This window comes from Bactrocera neohumeralis, chromosome 6, assembly GCF_024586455.1.
Source record: "Bactrocera neohumeralis isolate Rockhampton chromosome 6, APGP_CSIRO_Bneo_wtdbg2-racon-allhic-juicebox.fasta_v2, whole genome shotgun sequence".
NCBI classification, from domain to species: domain Eukaryota; kingdom Metazoa; phylum Arthropoda; class Insecta; order Diptera; family Tephritidae; genus Bactrocera; species Bactrocera neohumeralis.
In genome coordinates this window covers 80578721-80600898 of record NC_065923.1, presented here as the reverse complement: position 1 = coordinate 80600898, position 22178 = coordinate 80578721, and the positions used below count along the sequence as shown (strand labels likewise).

General features: G+C 27.8%; 1 protein-coding gene across 2 annotated transcripts in view; it reads right to left on the bottom strand.

The window, feature by feature from the left end:
* Positions 1-1087: 1087 nt before the first annotated feature.
* The window catches only part of LOC126761505 (poly(rC)-binding protein 3), a 269045-nt gene continuing 247954 nt past the window's right edge, over positions 1088-22178 (bottom strand). For both annotated transcript variants that reach the window (XM_050477792.1, XM_050477794.1), the window contains exon 12: positions 1088-20238. In XM_050477792.1, coding sequence (XP_050333749.1) covers positions 20154-20238 — 85 coding nt within the window. In that variant the 3' untranslated portion in view covers positions 1088-20153. The remainder of the gene's footprint in view (positions 20239-22178) is intronic.

The following is a 22178-nucleotide window of genomic DNA, read 5'->3' as shown; positions in this document are numbered from 1 at the left end:
ATTGCACAGCAAGATTGCATAGAGGCCATCCTATGGCAGTCGAGATAGAAGAGGTAGTAGTCAACTCGCCATCGTTCTCAGAAATCATTTAAATACTGCTGCAACACCAATAACAACAAGATAGATCTGTATGATAATAACTTAGTTTCGCCGTGACTTCCGTGTTAGATTTCACCAGGGTTATACCAAAGAAACAATCCAGAAGTCTTACTATTTGTTATACTTCGCTATTCTAGCAAGCCTACATACCTACTTATGTATATGCTCGAAGAATAGCTTTTGGAAACGAGTCCTTTGAACTTCGTTGAAAGAGAACTTCTGGTATTCCCCGAAATTAAGCAAATTTTCATGGTTCTGGTTAAGTGACTGAATTCAAAAACTTTTTTTTAGTTATCTTGGTGAATTTTATAGACCAAGAAGAAGTCGCTTTCATTAATATATTTAAGTTTTTCTTGTTATAAATAAATGCATTATAAATACAGCTCGAACCATTTCTATTTTAAAATTATATATACTCATATACATACATTTGTTGTTGTGTTGGTGCTTCGGTTGTTAGGCATATATTCGCTTGTGTTTTAAGTTAAATATTCATATTTTTTCGTGAAATTTATTTAAATAAAATAATTAAATTGCAAACAATCAAAACAAAATGTGAATATTTCTACTACCTGCCACATTAGAGAGTGTGCCAAGAACCAATTGATGAAAAGGAAAGGAAAGTTATGCTTGAAATATACATAAAGCGCCAAATAGAGAGTTATACTTATAGAGTCGTTTAGCATAGAATTTAATACTCACGAAACCGAAGAAAAAAGCAATTCCGAAATAAAAAAGCCATTTTGTTTTTGTTTTCTTCTTTTTTTCTTTTAATAAAACCACAATTTTTTATTTATGAATCCAACAAATTAAACGTTTTACATAAAATTCCTACAATTAACTTTGTTTCTCTTCTTGTTTTTCAATTTAATAATAATAATCATAATAAATATAATATAGTATAGTCCATATTAAGTAAATATTATTGATGTATGTTTGTATATAGTATATATGCACTGTATTACCATATAAATATGTATGTATGTACTTGTAAGTTATGAATTCACTTTTATACTTCACTTCTTCTATTTCTTCTCGTTTTCTTTTGTTTTTGTTTTTGCTGTCTGCTTGTTCTTATAATTATTGTTATCCTTCCTTCGCATTGAGGTTAGGTCTATGTATTGTATAAGTAAAATTAATATATGTATGTATGTATTATATAAAATGCATGTAAGTTATGAATTTTTTATATGGTATAAATATGTATGTATGTATGCATATGCCAACGCATTATATGCTTTAAAATATTTTTTATTGATGTATATGTATGTATGTATATACGCGTATATGTAAAATTTATTGCATTTTAACTGTATGTAAATATTTGATTACAACTTGAAGCAAACACATATTTGCAGTAATTAATTAAATAAAGGCGTTTCATGGTGATTTGTTTATATGCGTGTGTTTTAGGTTATGTGTGAATTATTGTGGTAGTGTCTTTTAAAAATTATTTTTTATGAAAAAATCACTTTTTAATTGTAAAAAGGACGAATTTTAAATTAAAAAAAATTGTTTAATTAATTAATTTAACAATAAACAATTTTTTTTGTAATTCTAAAACCGGTCTATGCAACTTAAATAATTGTTTTTGAATAAAAAAATTGTCATTTTATTAAAGTAATTGAAAATTATAATTATATACTACATACATATGCATATACTACAATCGTATTTATAAATCATTAACAAATGTATTGCTTTATTTTAAATAATTTTGAACGAAAAAATATGTAAATTTTTTATATTATTTAAAATTTTCACAATTAATTTTATTTACTAATAATATTTAAAATTAAAAAATATTGTATATATTATAATTTTTTTTGAAATAACTTTAAATTAATTTTTAATAATTTTAATAATAAATTCGTCAAATGTTTTTTTGAAAATAAGTTTAATCTAATTTTTAACATTATAATAATAATTTTGTAAAAAAAATTTTTGGAAATATTTTTCAATTTACATTGTATATGTTTTCCTTGACTACCAACTTTTTATGATTTTTTTTAATGCTCAGAAATAATTTTTGACTATATTTACTATAAATTTTAATAAATTTAGTTGCAATTATACTAAACCTATGGTAATTCTGCTAATAAAGACATATGTTTGTATGTAAGCATAAAATTGCCAGTTTGTAATTAAAAAAGTAAGAACTTTAATAATTAAACAAAATGTTTAGACACGTATTAATTTTACAAAGAAAATATTTTTTAATCTTTATTAAAAAAAAATTGTTAATATTAAACAAAAAACGAAGTTATGATTTATTTACTTTTATTTTAAAAAAATGTATTCATATAAAAAAAAATATTTAAGAACATTTTTAATAATTTTTATTCAGTAATTGTTTTTTTTAATATTGATAATTTTTTTAAAAATGTTTTTTAAAAATATTTTTTAATATATTTTGTTTTTAAATCATACAATAATCTGTGTACAAAAAACTAATATTTGTTTATTATAATAAAGTATTAATAATTTTAATGAAAAAATATTAATTTTTTATTATAAAAAATTCAATTAATAGAAATTCTAATATTTTTAAACAGTGCCGGTATCTGTATGCCTGTTTACTATTATGTGTAAGAATAAGAGTAGGTGTTTCTGATTTTGTGTAGACACTTTGATCTGTACGCTTACATGTGTGTTTGTGTATGTATGTGCACTTATAATATGACATTTGCCTCATTTTGTATGAAAAAATTTAGCTAAAAATAATTACATTAAAAAGACATAACTTGCTTTGGCACAAAATATCTACGCATCGCTCATCCGATTCTAATGCAAATATAATTTTAAATAATTTTTCTACATTTTTTGTTTCATATTTCACGCGCTTGCCTTCGCACCTATTGCTAAATATTTTTGTTAAATATAAATATTAACTTTTGAATTATTACTTAGGCTTGCTTTAATACTTTTGTAATTTCTATTTAATTATTTATTTTATTTTTTGAGTTGCGTAACAAAAAGAAAAGTTATACAGTCTCACGCAGCATAAAAACCTAATTTTGAATTCTTAATTTTAACGAATACTTGTTGCGGTATATAATAATTATTTGTTGTAATATATATAATATTAAATACGATTGCTTTTACTTTCACACACTATCGTCGGTACAATATGCAATAATTTGTAGTATAAGTATGTATGTATGTATTTTTTTGCTATTTTGTTGGTTGTTTTTGTTGTATTCAAAAATTGTTAATTAAGCTCATTGCAGCAGTTACAATTCGTGTTGGTACAGTTTCCAATATTTTTTTTTTTTTTATTATGCCTTTAACTTCTTTCATGTCTATTTCCATCAGCTCCCTTTTTGTTAAGTAAATATGTATGTATGTATATAGTTTAATAATAAAGTGCTGTTGTTGTAATTGTTTTTTTTTTTATTAAAATTGTGTGAAAGGTATACATGTCGAATTAATAGAAAATAAATGAAGCAGTAAACGCTTTTGGTGGTCGTACAACTAGTCACAGTGTGTTGCCACCTGTTCGCAAATAGCTTTTATTGCCTTACTAAACCTTTTTGTTTTACTTCACACTTTATTTAATTTATTTTTCAAACGCTTTTTTATGCACTTCTTAATTAATATTTTTTCTCATATTTTTTATTTTTTGTTTAAATTTTTTTTTTAATATGCGCGTTTTCTTACTTTTTTCATTTATCTAAATTGCTGTTAAGTGAAATTCGTGAAATTCCTTTGTTTTGTTGTTGTTACCAAAGTGTTACATTTGTTTTTTGATATTTATATTTGTTTGCAATTTTTTCGTCTACTTTAATACTATTTGACGCTCACTAAATTTTTCAACTAAATTTTCAATTTTTTTTGCGTTTTTATACCCGCTACACATTACAGCGTTAAATTTGTTTGTGTATGTGTTTGTTCATCATTTTCTCCAAGTTGTATAGACTTGTATACTGTATTTAACTTTTATTGCTATGTATATATATAAGATTTTTAAAATGGTGCCTACATGCCATTTAGATTTTTAATTTTTTTTTACATATAATTTCAGTGATAAATTAAAGCCAATCAAATCATTACCCTTTGCGCTAAAATCGCTTTCACTACTTTCTTTACAATACGTAGCTGCAGCCATTTCGGTTTGTTCACTCTAATATTTGTAAAGCACTTTTCTACAGAAATAGAAATATTGCCTAAAATATTGCCACCTAACTTGTATTTCCATTATTTTGCTTTAGTAAATTTAAATTTATTTTCTGATGTTCTTTTGGCACATATTCTTTTAAATGATATTTCCAGAATTCAAAGTAATTAGAAAGCTTCCAATATGTGCTTTAAGCTCTGCTTGAAATTAGGCTGACTCCCTCTTCTTTGTGATTTGTTTTCATACAAATGGAAAGAGCTTCTTATTTTATGACGACTGCTCTTTGTTAAGCATACTTAAGTGCCTTTTTAGTGCAAAAATAATGTAGATTCAGTGGTGTGGTGAGAGGCGACCCTTATTCAATAGAAAATAGGTTTCTTTGTAAGAAGTTGATCAAAGAAGGTATCGACCCCAAGAGTTGCATAGATCTTCCTCCTCAGATCCTCCAAAATAATTAAATTGTTTTACTCTTATAGCCCATTATTCGTATTTATTATAAGTCTCCCAAAGAAACTCTGTGTATAGCTTAAAAGCTTGTTTAATTTTGTATAAAGTTTGTTAAGGGGCACACGTAGTGTGAAATTAAATAACAATATCAAAAGTTTAAATCATTCAAATTGTGAAAAAAATTCGAAACATTGATAAAGTATGTGTCTTTTTAGGCTGTCGCACTAAGTATGGCCCTTAATAGATTAATGTAACATTGTCTTCAACGGTTTAGAGGCCAGCTAAAAAATGAGCTTCTAGTTAAGTCTCGGTATTATCAACTAATATTAAAGGGTCCTTCCTTTTTACATAAAATAATTTTGGGGATTTCTACTGATTATTTAAAAATTTGCAGAACAGCAGTGAATATTTTAAATAGTAACCTCAAATTATTTAAAAATAATTTAATTAAATTTAAATAAAACTTTTTGTGGCAATATTTTTACTAACATATTCATATATGTAAGTAAGCGATTAACTAACAATTTTTTATTAAAAATATTAGAACTATGTAACACAAGCAAACATTGAACTCATACATATATAAGATAGCTTTTGCTTTCTTTTTGCTTCACGCTTAACAAACAGCTGAAATTGCCCACTGTAACTCTGGCTTAGCGCTTTTATATTTTGTTTTTCTTTTTTATACTAATAATTTATATTATTTAATTTTCAGTTTTTAATATAATATTTACAAACAATATTGTCTTAACCATTTTCCATTTTTTGTTTTATTCATTATTGTAAATATGTTTCAATTTAAAATATGTATTCTTTGTTTTTCTCACTATTATTTTTCAATCAATTTGCAACCGTTCTGCTTAAATTAATTTGCCTTAAATATTGAACAATATTTTTTTTTGTTTTTGGTTTTGAAAATCTCACATTTTACTCGTACATATTTATAAGTTTTTAATATAAATATTTGTTGTTTTTGTTGCAATGTTTTAATTACTTTTTTTGTAAGTTTATACGTATGTATATTTACTTGTAAGTGTGTATGTATGCATTTATTTATGTTTTTTGTTTTTCATCATTAAGAAACCATATCTATTTCGAAAGTCGTATTTTTGTTGTTATTTGTGTTTACGATATATTGTATGTATGTATTTGTTTGCAGTTCTTGTTCATATCGCGGGCAAATAGCCCTCATTTTTTGTCTGTCAGTTGGGGTTTCTATGTAGAACGCGCTGACGGCTGTAACTAAAAACCTTGATTGATTGAAAATTTTTGAAATATATGAAATTAGCTCAAAATATTTTGAGACATTCAGCGAAAACTCAGCGCGCTGAATTGATTATAGATTCGGTCTAGTTATATTTAGACACTAGAAAATAGTATTTTTTATATTATTTTGATATCTATGAATATTGCATATTATTACTTAACCTTGAAAAATACATTTACGTGTGCTGAAAATGGTTCAGATTGAGCCAAGTTGTGTGGTTTGGTTAGATTTCAACTAATTGGTGAACATATTTTGTTGGAAGCTACATATTAAGGCGCTGAATAAGGTTTCAAGCAAGCTGAATAGCCCAAAACCACTTAAAAACGATTGAATGAGAGTAAAATTCGATATAGCGTTAATAAAATAATTGGTTACTCCATCATTGTGTGCACTGAATTTCAATTGAAGTGAATGACGACTAAATAGTCAACATATTTTGTTGGAAGATAGCCCGCAACTAGTTAAAAACGATTGAATAATTGTAAATATAGAAATTAAATATTAGATAAATACCAAAAAAATTTTCTATTAAGACTTTTCATTTTAGCATAAGATTACATTCAGCTAGTTTGCTGATTGATGCACTAAGCATTACTACCACTTATGTACGGCATTGATTACTTTTTAGCGCCCTGAATTGCTGTTAAACTACCTGATTCAACTCGAGGTATAAATTATCTAATAAAAAATAGCTTATTTGTAGCGCTGCATAGCTGAAAACATAAAATTTTGCAATGTCGGGTTATAAATGTCTTAAGAAAAAGCGTTTATTTGTCCGCCGAATAACTGAATGCATAAAATATTGCTTATTTGCAGCGCTGAATAGCTGAAAACATAAAATGTTGCGTATTCACAGCGCTGAGAAGCTCGATAGCATAAACCATCTCGCTGGCGTCATTGAAACCCTAACTTTATGTGTTCTACTACCAACTGTAGTCATTAATGCCAACTACTCGACCTTTAAAGCATTCAACACTTTCTTTTCTTCAATTTGCTTATGTAGGTATTCATGTATTTTCAGTTGTCGAACTTTACTTCGCAGCAGCTCATATTTGTTTTGCAGTTTTCCAACTATTTTTTGTGTTTTAAATTCTTTCATTTCATTTTTAACCTATTAAATGTTCATGTTTTTTGTTTGCGGATATTAAATAAGAATATCTAAAATACCTTATATTGTAGATACATTTTTTTATTTACTGGCTTATGCGTAATATGTATACACAATTCATTTTCTTTTTTTTTCACTTTATTTTTCATTTAGTTTTCCTACATATTATTCATTCTTTATGTAAATAAACTTTAACAGTATTTTTTGTTTGTCGCTTAATACTCGCAAATTGTCAATCCTGTGATGTACCTAAAAACTAAGCTTACACCTTATGAGCTAATCATTTATTTGCTTATAATGCAATATTTTTTCATAAATACTAATGCTTCTGTAATCTGTAAATTGCTTTGTACAAATACACATAAAAGTCGTGGGTGTGGCGGTTTGGGGGCGTGTGCGGGATATGTAAGTAAATATGTGTGTGTTTTTGAATGGGCTTGCAATTTTTGAAATTCAAAACGTGTCTGACAAATACACGCACACATATGTATGTATAATATGTAAACATACAATATATATTTTTTTGCAATATTTATTGAATAATGTGTGGTTTTCTATACATTGAGATACTTAAAAATCATTTTACGCGAAAAAACATTCAAAAATTTGTTGCAAGTCACATGGTGTTAATTTTTTGCGAAAAAAATTTACTTTAAGCTAATTATTGGTTGCAATAATTTAATACATTTTGTTTCGATTTTACTCAACAATTTGTTTGTTGTAATTTTGGTAATTCTCTTAATATTTCTAAGTACAACTACAGACTTCTGAATGCATTACTACAATAACTGAAAAAAATCTATGCTACAAACAATTGAATTTAATAAATTTAATTTGTATATATGTATGCATATTTTCTTAACCTTTGTTCGATTTCAATTATCGCTTAATATTTACTTTCATATATACATATAACTGTTTACGTTTCTTTTTGTAAATATTTTGACTTGCATTTAACTACAGTGGTTGTTGGTCAGTGTAAAGAGAAAGCGGCGGCTGTCAGACGAGCGGTAACGATACTCCGTTATACTATAGCTATTAAAATATTAAGTAAAGGCTTGCGAAAGTAGTAACCCGCTTTTGATGGACTCAAGCAGTGATAACCTTATTAACTGACGATCAAAAAGTATCAATATCATGGAAAGGTGTCAGCCATTACAGCGAGCTTATAGAGAGCAAAATAATGATATTGCCGAGTTTTCCATACATTTTTTGCCATTAAAAAAATTCCTATCGCGTTTTTAGACTCATATCATGATGGGATGCTTACTGCCAAGCCATTGAAAAAATATCGATAAATCGAAAACAAAGCTCATCTTTATAGTGAGCTCATAAAAGTATGAGAAAAAGTTCACGTCACTTTTTTAGACGCATTTAACGCTCATTGAAAAAATATCTTTGTCTGTTGTTCTTTCGAATTCTTCTTCTTATTTGTCGTATAAACGAGGCTCTTCCGTGAATTTTCTTTTCTATAAATACAAGGTTCCGAAAACCTCAAACTCTATCTAACTGGTGTAGTTTTTTATCGGATCATCTTTATTGTAGAAGTATTTAAAAGTGTGACCGCGTTGCGAAAACATCTATGCTTGGACTCCTTAACTAGATCTCAGACTCTATAACCAGACCTCGGATTTTAAACAATCCTGTCGCTGTTTTAAACTTTCTAATGGCTAGAACCATCTGCACTCATACAAAATTTGTGTTTCCTACTTTTAGCTTTCTATCATAAGCGATCTACAATTAAGCAAGTGTGATGCTCGTAAACAATAGCTAGATCCCTGCCTTCGCTTCGTTATCGTTCAACTCGTTGACAGCGCTGCCTGCATTGCTTTTTTCAATCGTTAGGGTAAACGCGTGTGGTTTTGTATCGAAATAGTTATATGCATATATATTTTTTAAATTATTTATTGCACATATTTTGTTGTTTGGATTGGATTTGTTGTCTTTGCTGTGTTGTAAATATCATTGGATATCCGTTATTTTCATATATTTCATCATTATGCCAGCTGTATGATTGGTATACGGTTTTCATGGTTATTAACTTGGCTGGGCCTTACATTTAGTATGTGTGTGCTTTAATTGTTGTACGGTTTTTTCGAGGTTTTGCTTTCATTTGCCCTTGGTTTGACATTGGTTGACATATGGACCGCAATTTGTAGTACTGTTTGGTTTGCTTTTGTGTTTTTTTTTTTTTTTCTTAAGGGATAACAACATTGGTGGTGGCGCATAAGGGGGCACACAAAGCGGAAATTTTAAGAGTTACGCATTTTCTTTTTGGAGAATGTTTCTTAGATACAGTTGTGGAATGTCTGATTGCTGGCCTTTGTGTTTTTTGCTCTCAATTTCGTGTCACTTCGGCACTTTCTTTTAGGCATCACAGCAAATCAGCGGAATTTTTGTTTTAGCTTTTCACCCATTTTGGCGTAGTTGTTGGGCTTTAGTTTATTTTTGGAGAAACTTTTAAATACATTTTTTGTTAATATTTTTGTATTTATACACATACATATGCTTGTATGTTCGTTAGGGAAATTCACAGTAAGTAGAAGAAGCCTTTCATATTTCGACTATTGGAATCAATTGTTTATACATTATTACATAATCATCATTATTGATTTATTTTTACATATTTAAATTTAGGAAATTAAACACTTTGTAATTAAGGCACCATTACAATTGCTTTCTTTACACGTATTTTCCATTATATTTTGGCGAATGTACAATATTCCCAACAGCATCATAATAAAATAACGTAAACACGTTAGCTAGCAACAACTTCATTCCCCCTCAATATTATTATCAATAGTCAAAGTCATTATCATAATCATAGTCCATTGTCATTGTCAACGTTATCCTTTCATCGACTGCATTCGCTTCTACCTTGAACACTATATGTTAATAAAAACAGTAAGAATCACTAAATTACAAAAACAAAAACATTAATATTTAACAAAAAATTTCATTTAAATCAAGTACCTGAAATTATCGCAAATCAAGCTAATACTTGTAGCTCCGGCGGTCGTTAAACTGTTGCATTTTTCGGTTTCAACTTACCCCTCAACTTATATTGCTAATTGTTGTTATCGCTTTAATTTGTGCTAAATTAACTAACCACTCGGCTAAACATTTGTATATATATAGTACATATGTATATGTCTCCCATATTATTGCAATTTTAGTAGTGTTTATCCCTTTTTTTTGTTGCAGTTACCGTTTCGGTTGTTTTTTTGTCTTTTGTTGTTATATTTTGGTAGTATTGTTGTTGTCTGTTTTAAGTGTATGTAGTGCAACAAATCTATTTGTAATTTTTCTTCAATCGGCTACTTTTCTATATCATTTTGTCGGCCTGTTTGTTTCATTCTATTTTTATTATATTTTTGTATGTATTTGGTTGTTAATTGGTGCTGCTTCAGTCATTAGTAACCCTCAACTGTGGCACATAACATTTATGTATTTAAAAACATCACACTTTAGCATGCCACTGATTGTTGTGCGCATCACAATCTACATCACCATTGTATATAAGCTTAAATTCGTCATATTCAGCTTGTACTTCGTCTATTCAGCGCATTTCTCAAATTTTATTAGCCAACTGCTTTAATTTCTTACATTTGAGTGTCTAGAAGCATGTCAGAGGCCTTTTTGCTGCTCTAAGTTGCATTCAGCTGCTGAAAAATATATTTAGCCACAGCCAAATATCAAAAAGCTGCTCTAAGTTGCATTCAGCTGTTGAAAAATGTATTCAGCCAAAGTCAAATATCAAAAAACTGTTCTTGTGATCACGCTCCAATCATATTTGGAAATTTTGCGCTGAATTCAGCCATAGTTTTGCTAATATTGTAGACCTTTATTAGGACTGCATATGTATACAAATTATATGTTGCGTATCCAGCTAAATCATCATGCAAAACTAGTTCATTTATTATATTATAATATTTAAATGCGTTATGTTGGCACGTAATTCACAATTTTATCAAAAGTTATTCTCAACATGCTTTGAGTAATTCAGCTGATATGTAAGCAACACATGCAGCTATTTTACTTGAAATTCTACTACTAAATTTACTGGTAGCTAAGTGATTCATCCTGTTCAGGACTACTGTTAAGAAAAGTTGTATACTTTTAATTCCAACTTGTCGGCGCTACGTTTAGCTCAATTAGTACTGTAATTCAGCAACCCTCTCTACAATTTAGCAATTCTAACTGCAATTCAGCAACTCTGAATGCAATTCAGCAACATATTTTCATACAGCTCAGCATTGAAAAACAATTCGCCATATTAAGCGCTTCAATTCAGCTTATTAGACAACTCCTATTGCAATTCAGCACTTTTGTCAGTATATGCCACACTCTTCTGGCTGCTTACATGCATCTTTATGTCATGCGTCTTTACTAAAGACACTTTTCGGCGCACATTAAGATTTTCAAATCCTTCAGCATTTTGCTTTGCGCATTCAGCTCATCAGTATTCTCAGTTTCAATGCAGTTACTTTAAATTAAGCTTGTGACTTTTGAGTTTTGGTTTAAAGCGATATTATTTTCGCTGCAATATTTATTTATTTTGTTGTTTTTTGTTTAACTTTTCTTACAGTACATTCTTAAAAAAATTCACTAAATATTTGTGATATAATTGTAATAATATATTTTTTAAGATTCAATACAATATTTTTTTATTTATTTCTTCAAAAATGATTGCTTTGAAGTTGGTTTGTCGTCGAAAGCGAAATATTTGTCATTTAAATCACGAAATAGTTTCGCCCCCTTTGTTGGTTGGTTGGTTTTGTTGTTTCTTCGCCTACAATTTGCTGCCTTAGTATATACATATGTTATTATATATAATAAATTTATATACATATATGCGCATGCAAGTGTATATATATGCATGTATGTAAGTGTGTACTTCTTATTTATTTTATATATTTTTTTTAAATGGTTCGCATAAAAACCCTTCTTACACTGCGAAAAAAATTGTGTGTAAATTTTTTTCAATATGCTTTCCTGTAGTCTCCTACTGATTTATAGCTTTCGCTTTGCGCTTTTGCTACAGTTAAATAATTTGTTTATTTTTCATTTAAATTTGTTTAAATAAGTTTTGATAATACTTTTGTGGGTCTAGAACCGAACCCAATTGTATTACCACTTGCTGCACTTTTATATTCGCAAAATACTAGTTACATGCTAATATTTTTTTTAATACTTTTTACTTATTTTGACACTTATTAGTTTGTGTGTTTGTGTTGGTGTATGGTTTATATTCAGTAAGTATTTAGCAGTAATAAATTTAAACATTTTCTTCCTGTAATCAAGTGTTGTAAGTTCATAAGTTTTGTTTGTTGTTGTGGTAGTGTTTCTTTTTTGTTTTGCTTATACCCATTTTAACATTGAAGTCACATCAATTTATATACCTTATCTTAATTTTTTTTTGTTGTTAATTACCACATTTTAATTTCCTCTAGAAAATTCAATGCTTGAAAAATATGACTGTATCCTGTTTTCGAATTCAGCATAAAAAGGTCTTTTTCAGTTCAGCGTAGATAAAGCTTTTTACTTCATGAATTTATATGTGTATGTATTTGATATTGAATAGTAATAAGTTCTTTTAATTAAATTGGTTGGCAAAAATACCTAAAAATTGTGTGGCTATTATTTTTTTTTGTCTTAAAATTGGCACATAGAAGAGTTTGTAATGGTGTAATCATACATCATTTAGTGTGCAGAACATTTATTATTTTCCAGTGTTTGTATATTTGAAATATCTGTACAGAGTCTCTTTTTTAACTAAAATCAATTTTTAAATATTGTCTGTATATATTTTTGTTTAAAAAAATCAACAAAAGGAAAAGTGAGAGTAATTTCGTGATTAATTTATACCTTCTAACCTATTTATATAGATTATATAATTAGTGCGTATACTGAAATGATTTCTTGTGTAATTATCTCATCAAAAGTAATTAACATCATCTGTAAATAGTTTCCGAAATTATTTCCTCAAGTATATTAAAATACTGCACATACTCTTGCTCTCGCTCCCGCTCTCGCCCTCTCACACTTTAACCTTTATATCTCTCTCTTCGCTGTCTGGCTGTCAGAGAGACAACTCGCTCTCTCTCTCTCTCTCACGTTTACCCTTCCTTTATCTCCCACCTCTTTCTATTCTCTGCCTGGCTGTCATACACTCTCTCTCGCACTCTTACTCTCGTTTTATCTAATATCTCTCTCTCTTTTCTGTCTGGTTGTCATTTTGTTTTTGCAAAATCTAAAGCTCGCTCTATCTCTCTCTCATACACTTGCTCTCGCTTTACCTCCTATCTCTCTTCTTCTCTGTCTGGCCGTCTCATTACACACTATTACAATCGTTTTTTTTTCTGTAAAACTCACGCACCTCACTCCGTTTTTTATCATGATTAGTTATTTTTTCACAGAAAATTTCTCTTTGCGAAGCTAGAGCTTTAATTTAATTATACTAAAATATCAACTGATTTGAATGTTGATAAGAGTAATGTCTGAGTAAAGTAGTTGAAGAGAATGCAAGGAAATATCTTTGAAAACTCCTTCAAAATGAACGGCACTTGAAACTATTAATGGAGAGAGAGTGCAGTAATAAAGAATGTATGGCTTTCAGAAAAAGCTCTTGGCGGCAAAATCGTTTTGGTTGTTAGGTTTCTGAAACTCTCTCTTTTTACTGCTCTCTATTTTTAATTATTGAAGACATACGCGTTAAAAAATTATGAAAATTCTTTCTTAAAAAAATTTAATTGTTGACTAAAGTAATCACTTTGATTATGAAAAACGTATATAAATGTGAGGTTAAGCATGCTCTTAAGTAAGCAAAATCAGCAGAATTCTAGTTAAAGCTCTTCAAAATCTAGAACAAAAAACTCTGCACAATTTTACTAGCTGCTATCGTTTTGTTTTATCAAATGAAAAACTGTGTTAGTGTTGCTGTAGAGTTATTTCGCTCAGTGAGAAAATTCATTTACACACATAGTATACTATACATTAAAAAGTACAATTACGGTTTTAAACACCTTTCATATGTAATACTTTCCAATTTTTTGTGTCGGTGTGTATATTTTTGTGTATCTTCGTCTGCCGCCAACACACACGAATCATTAAGACAAATTGCTTGTAAATTTAATTTTTACTTTCCTATTTTTGCCACACATTTAATTCTCAGATCTCTTCGATCTGTATAATGTGTAAATTACGTGTTTAATATATAAATACTAGTAAAGCTTAAGCGCTAAAAAACTGTTTTAATTTCATTTAATATTTCTTTTACATTTAGAAAAAAAAAATATCGCTACAAATTCATTCATATATTTATATAATTTTTTTTGTTATTTTTAATAATATTTTTGTATGCTCAATTCCTTTTTGCCAATAATATTTATTTACTATTTGGTTTTAATTTATTACTTCATTTAATATAATTTAAATTTTTTTTAATATTTAGTACAATAATTTCTCGTCCATATTTCATAAATTTTATCTTTTTTTTTGTTTTTGAATGCTTAAAGTGATTGTTGTTGGTTTACATTTTATCAGTTTATTAATTTTCTTTTTGGTTTTGAAGAAAAAGAAAACACACACGCTTCCCTTATTTCGCTTTGTGCGCAGAAATGTCTTCTTCCGACGACGTTGTATTGCTAAACGCGTTCATCCGCGTGCCCATTATGCCTTCTTTGCTTAAGCATATGGTGAACTACTATGTATAAGACAAATAGCTGCGCTGTACTTTCCTTTGTATGTGGTCTACTATGAAGTTTGTGTTAACGTTGTGCATAAATAGGCTGTGGATAAAATTGCTTTTCTATGCATTTTTGTAGCTACTTCTATATGCTAAATATTTTCATTAAACATCCATTAAACGTATAGTCCAGAAACTAGTCGCAATTGTGTGTAAAAATGTTAGAAATAATCATATTTTGCATTTGCAAAAAAAAAAATATTTTGTACGAAAAAAACGCTTGAATGTAAAATTTGAATGGAGTGATCTATACATTTATAGTACTTTTCAATGATCTTTTCAATAAATAATATTTAATATAGCAACTCAGTGTTGCAATATCATAACTACTGCTTCCTTGATCCATATTCTTCTAGGTATTTTCCACATTTTCCGCCTGCCTTTTTGCCATTCATCGCTTCTATGTATTTTATGTATTAGTTATATTTTATGGTAATCAACTTTTGCTCGAGAGCAACCTGAATGTCCTGTTTTGTATGTTTGTCGCACTGTATATGCGTTGAAAATTTATTTGGTGTTTTCATTTTTAATAGTTTTTATGTTTGGTATTTGTGCTTGTATGTTATATAGTATTTTAGGTTATAGCACTATTTTTCAATTTATAGTATGTACTTGTTTGCATGTTTTGCGTAAATTATGTTTGTATGTATGTATAATTCTTTCACTTATGTATTTGCGATATGTTTCACTTAAATATGCATTTATTGCACAATATTTTCATATGTATGTATTTAATATGTCTGATAATTTATTTTATACATATGTATGTAATATGTTCAAAGATATGTTTGGGTTAACAAATGGTTATATATTTTGGTTTTAAAAAATTAATGATAAATTAGATGTAGTTATGTGTAGGGCTAAATAAAAGTGTGTAATTATATTTTTGTAGGAAGAATATTTTGAATAAAAAAAAAAAATTATAAAATTACATTTTGAAAAAATAAAAAATACGCACATTAAAAATGTGAAAGGGACGACAACAGGGGGGCCTTTAATACTTACTTGAAAATTTAACTTGCTTTCTTTATTTTTACTTATGGCTATATATTGCTGAAACTGCCTAAATAACGTAGATTTTTTATACGAAATTTCATAGCTAGAAAGTGGTATTAGAAAATATACCGTTACGACTAACGCCTATTAAGTTCATTGTGTAACTGGTAGTGCCTTTGGAGCGTCATAGAGTTCAAAAAATCGCTTAAAGTCGGTATTTTTTCGGTGAGTGCAGTTGAAATATTATTTTTAGGAGAGAAAATTATCATTAATCTCACTAACTAACCAAAGTAATACTGTTATAAAATCAGCGCTAAGTTGTAGAATACTGATGTAATTCTTTTTGCCCAGAAAATATCATTTTGCGCCAATCTGGCCACCATAACTTGAGAAAATTGTCAATATTAAATCAATTGTGTTTTGAAGTCTATGGTTCTTAGCAAGTTCTCATATTTCCACATGCTAGTATATGTACATCTCAGTTATGCTGTAAGACTTGTTTCCGAAGTTAAACTTCCACTCACCGGCTTTATTCGCACTAAAACTCAAACTAATACATTTATGTATATATTTCTTTTTGATAATATAATTTTAATAATGTCCATGTCCCGCATCCACAAATAGGCAAATGTAAGAATAAAATATAACACAAATAATTGTAAGAAATTATTAAAACTAAAAGAAAAAGACGCCACTATTTTTTTTAAATTTGCAGTACGAGAATATTTTTCGCTTTTTATTATTATTTAGATATTATTAAATATGAATTCTATATGTGTATGTATTGTATGTAAACTATATATGCTCGAAAATTCCAGCAACAAAAAGTCGACGCATGCGAAAATATAAATGAATAATATTGTATTGTTTACACATACATACATGCAACTACATGTATGTATTTATATATATATATATATATATATATATTTATTAATTGCTAATACAAACAATTTTCTATGCCAATAAAATTTTGATTTTTCCAAAACGAAAAATATTTATAATAAATTTATATGTATGTATGTATATCGTAAAATTTTTGACTAAAACTAAAACGTTATAAACGTTTAAATAATTGTTTTTTTTGTTTTCTTCCTCGCTTTTTCAATAAATGAAATAAAATTTGTTTTAAAATAATTTGTATATAAAGTAAAATTATTAAAAAAAAGTCTTTTGTGTCTTTGCCGTTTATTTGGCGCATTTCGCATTTAGCATTTTGCTTCCATCATCTACTTATGCAACTCGTGTTTTTTCCACAATGCTTAATTATTATGTATAATTATAATTATGATAATAATAATAATGTTAATAAATTATATTTCTATGTAATTTTGGAAGCTTGTTAAGCATTGGCTAATCTGTGTAAATGTTTTTTATTTATTTATTTTCTGCTCGATTTATTTAAATTTTATTTAAAATTTACGCAAATATGACTTGAGAAACATGTATAAATAAAAAGTATTGCAAGAAATGCATAAAATAAATGGTTAACTAAGTCAAACGCAAAAAGAAAACAGTAAAAATAAATTGCAAAGTTAAAACAATTAAAAAATAAAATTATTCGTTAATATTAGTTAGATTTTGTGTATTTTAAAATATTTTAAAAGCATAGCTTTGCTATTTATTTCTTAAACAAATGAGATTTCTTTGCTAAACGAGTAAGTAGATTATGAAATTGTAGAGTTAAAAGAACGAAAAAAGATTAAACAAAAAGTTGTGCTAAATATTGGGTCAACTGACGAAATTTCAGTACACTAGTCTTTTCACACAGTTTTTAGATAACAAATCACTTTTTTGTCAAAGGAGCTTTCATCAAATGCAAGCTTTCATAATCCCAGTTTATACTACTGCCTTAGTGTTATGATGCAGATGTTATATAACAACTCTTTGTCAAGGAGCTTTCATCAAATGTTAAAAATACAATTTCAAGCGGTTTCTCGCTATCTATGCTACTTGCAACTGTTTAAAAATTTCGGATATCAGAAATTGTCAAAGAGCTTTCATCGAGTGAAAGCTTCAATAATCAAAGCTTAACGCAAATCCAGTTTTAAACTGTTTGCGGCTGTATGTTACTTTTAACTGTTTCGAAATTTCTGTCAGCGAGAAATTGTGAAAAAGCGAAAGCTCAGACGTTTGCGAAGCTTGTGATTCAATGAAATTTTTGATTTGGAGCGATTCTGTGTATACATTGAAGTATACGTCATCTCATAAGAAAAGCTTATTTGTGTAAAAGAAAAAAATATTTTCTGATACATACATACATATGTATATGAAAGCTCTTAAAAACGCATGACTTCATTTGCGCAGTAGCGTTGCTACATATTAAAAATACGCAGAAAAAATGTTGCTTAGTCTTTTTTTGGCGCCTTAATCAATCGACAACGTTCGCGCAGCTTTCACAATTTTTAGAAAATCTAACCACTTTTGACCCAATATTAAGCACTTCAATTTTTTTAAACAAAAACGAAAGGAAGCAAAAAAGTAGTGTGTAAATATGTATAGAGTATAACTAACAATTTGGAAACATTACATTTATTTATTTAAGCGGCAACAATTAGAAAATAGTTACATCTAGTGAACAGGGCGCAAAGTACACAAAACTACAACAAAAGCAAAATAATTAGTGTTTTAGGGTAATAACATAAATTTATGTATGTATTGTATGTATGTATGCAATTTCAACTAATGTTGCTTTACTTATTTAATTATCATTAATTGTTTACTATGCTTTAACTACATTTTTTGTTTTTTGTTTATTAACTTCATTTGCTTCTTTTCGCCTCTTGCTTTATGCCTGCATTATTTTATATATTTATTTATTGCCACGCATCCATTTTGTTTTTGCTTTTTTATTTTAGCGGATATGTTAGGTTTTGAAATGTTTATAGTTCATAGATGTCGCTACGAACGTTGCAGCGTTGTTTTTCTATGCTTCTGCCGCTTCTTCTTTGTATTTATTTTATTGTATTTGCATTTTATTTTTGTGTGTATGTATGTATGTAAGTTTGCTTGAAAAATGTGTGGTAAATTAGTAAATAGCTTAATATTAGAAATATGTGTGTTTATTTGTTTGATCTCGTGTGTGTCTAAGTAATTATGATACGTTTTCTTTACCGTTATTGCCTTTGCTTTGCATTCATATGTATGTATTTGTGTATATTTTGCACATTTTGGTTATTTTTTGCCTGCATTTGTTGTTTTTATTGTTGTTTGTATAATATATTGTAGAATATGCAGAGATTTGTCCCATGAAGATATGATATTTTAGCAGCAGCAATTTCTTTTACGCTATGAATGTGATATTACACAGTTTTCGAAAAAAATTAAATTTTTTGTTGTTTTTTTTTTTGCTTTACATATGCATTTATAACACATGTGTGTGTGTTGTTGTACTGCTTTTAGACGTTGATTTTGGATACACAAAATATTGGTTTTCTAAAACAATAAATTACATAGAATGTGAATATTTTAAATCTTAGTTCTTCAGAACAAAAAATTATGTATGTAAAATTAAATTTTTTAAATATTATTAACGGTTTGCTGTATTATTACATACATATTATGCTCAAATGATTTTTCATTAACCTTTTTTTTAATTATTACAGATTTCGCGCCAAGCGCATTTTAAAACCTCTCTTTTTTCCTGTTTTTTGGCGTTCACTACGACTACAAAGTGCTAAAGTTTGTTTGTTTGTATATGTGTGTTTATATGTATGTATGCATGTGTGTGCTCAAGTAGTACATATGTAAGTCTATTTTGCTACTTCATTATTTTTCTTGATATGAAAAACAGCACAAAATTACATTGAATTTGTGTACAACAAAAAAATGTATTAATATTGTTTTCGTATACCTCATTTTTGCATTGAAAACTTTACATTGCTTATTTCAAGTACGGCATGTGTGTGTGTGTGAAACCAGACATATTTACTACATACAAAATGTTAAATTAAATATTTGTTTTAATTTTTTCTTATGTTTTTGTTTCTTCTTGCAATCTCCCTTCAACTAAAGTTGTTTTTAATATTTTTATTTTTATACTTATTATTTATTGCTTATTGGTTGCCATTTTTTGTTGTTACTGTGTTTGTTGTTGTTCTTTTATTTATTATAAATTAAACTGCGCGGCGGCCTCTATTCTTGCAATTATTCCTCGCTTTGCCTTTGCTCTATTTTGCACAGCTCCTCTTTGTTGACAATGACTTTTCAACTCTCATGCTCTCTCTTTGCACTCCAACTGCAATTATTTTTATCTCCCTTCATGCGTTTTGCTTTACTTTGTTGGAGTTGTTGGAGCGCGCAAACGCATTTTTACGTTCCTCTCACGTTGTTGTTGTGTTTGTTTGTTATTGTTTTTGCATTATTTGGCGATTTAATGTATTGGCGTTTTGACAATTGCATTCGGTGCAATGTAGTGATAACCGGGTATGGGCAGACCAGCTGTTTCCATTGATATTCTGTAAAAAGAATTGAGAGTTGAAATGTGGTGGATTAGTGAGTGATTTCAAAGCAAAAAAATTAATTCAAAAGTTTTTGTTTTTTGTTGTAAAAGTAAAGTTAGCAACTTACTTAATTGTTTAAAGTTATTTTTTCTTTTTTTATTATTATAAATTTTCTTTATAAATTTTAATGATTTTATGTACATATATACATTTCCTACAAGAACTTAATTTTGATGACCATCGTTAGAAAGCTATATACTATAGATATCCGATATCGGCGGTTCCGACATATGAGCAGCTTTTTGTGGAGAGTAGGGCGTGGGAAAACTTTCAGATCGACATCTTAGAAACTGACAGACTAGTTCGCGTATATACAGATAGACAGACGGACGTGGCTAGCTCGTTATACTGTTCATTTTTCTATATACTTGCATGTATATTTATGTATATATTTTAAAAGGTCCCTGACGCTTCGTTATGGGTCTTAAAATATCACTCAAACTGGAATTTAACTGATGTTTCGCTAACTCCCTTAAGTCAGGTTAAGTTTATTATCCATTATTTTTGCGTTAAAGGGCTTGTCAGCAAAGATATGTTTTTCCTCATTTTTTGGAGATGTATGTTATGTATAATTATAATCGGCGAGTAAGTCTGAGAATTTTTGGATTCCCTTGATTCTGTTTCGATTATAGAAGGGCCTGCAAGATTTTTCCTCTTAAAACTATCTAAAAAAATATATATATATATTTTTTTCACATAAAATATTTTGTATTGCACTTTAAAACATATTTGGAATAAAAAAAATAATTTATGAGGTTAAATAAATAAAAGTCACACAAATTTTCTTCTCATATTTATTCGTATTTTTTCTCAATATTATTTTGTTTGTATGTATGTATGTATGAATGCGAGTTGCTTTTACTGTTACGCTTGCGTAAGTTGTATTTATGTTTATGCATATAATAAAGTGTGAGTGTTTCTACTATTACGTATAAGTATTTTGCCATTACAAATTGGTAGTAGTAAATATATCTTGTTTTTTGCTTTTGTTTTTCGTAAGAACTACAAGTTACAAGTTGAGTTATAAGTTCAAGTATATAAATATGTAACGCTGTGATTTACAAATGCTACGCTGGATGCTTAATACATGATTTTATTTTTTAATGTGGTTCATGATGATTTTTTTTGTAACTTTTAATATTTATATTTTAAGTTTAATGCTTTTTTTCAGTGTATGTTAATGAATTTTCGATTGATCGTATGCGCGAGTAATACTCACAATACTTTAAGATTGAACTTTACGCTTAATTTCGGATTCTTTTTGTTATTTATTTTTTGTTTTTTCACTTTAATGACTACATATACGGATTTTTAAACTTTTCATGATTCTTAAAACTAAAAATTATGTTTTTAATAACTAAAAAAACAGTAATTCGTTTAAAAAAAATAAATTGTACGGACAACGATGTATGTAAAACATATTCTTGCATTTGTAAAAATTAATTGAATAGTGATAAATATTATTATAAATGTCTTACGGTAAAGGGAGTTTTGTTTAAAAACTAATCCAAAAATTTATATAAAAAATTAGAGTAATTAAAAAAATTAACAAAGAACTTATTTATAAACTAAAAGATAAAAATGAAATAAATATAAAGAAAAATTAAAAATTAAAAAATTAAAAGGAAAAGATAACTTAAAAAAAAAGTTTAGAAATATTAAAAAAAAAAATTAGAAAAAATTAAAAAAACGTTATAAAGAGAAATAAAACAAAAATTTAAAATAAATAAATTTGTGTTGATAATGATAAAAAAATTTAAAAAAAAAACTTTTTAACTTAATTTCTTACAATTTTATTTTTACAGTTGCGGATATGCCAAATAATTATTAATATTTCAACACCATTTATTAAATAATTTTTTCGCTTCTGCTTTTCAGCTATAAAAAGCAAATTT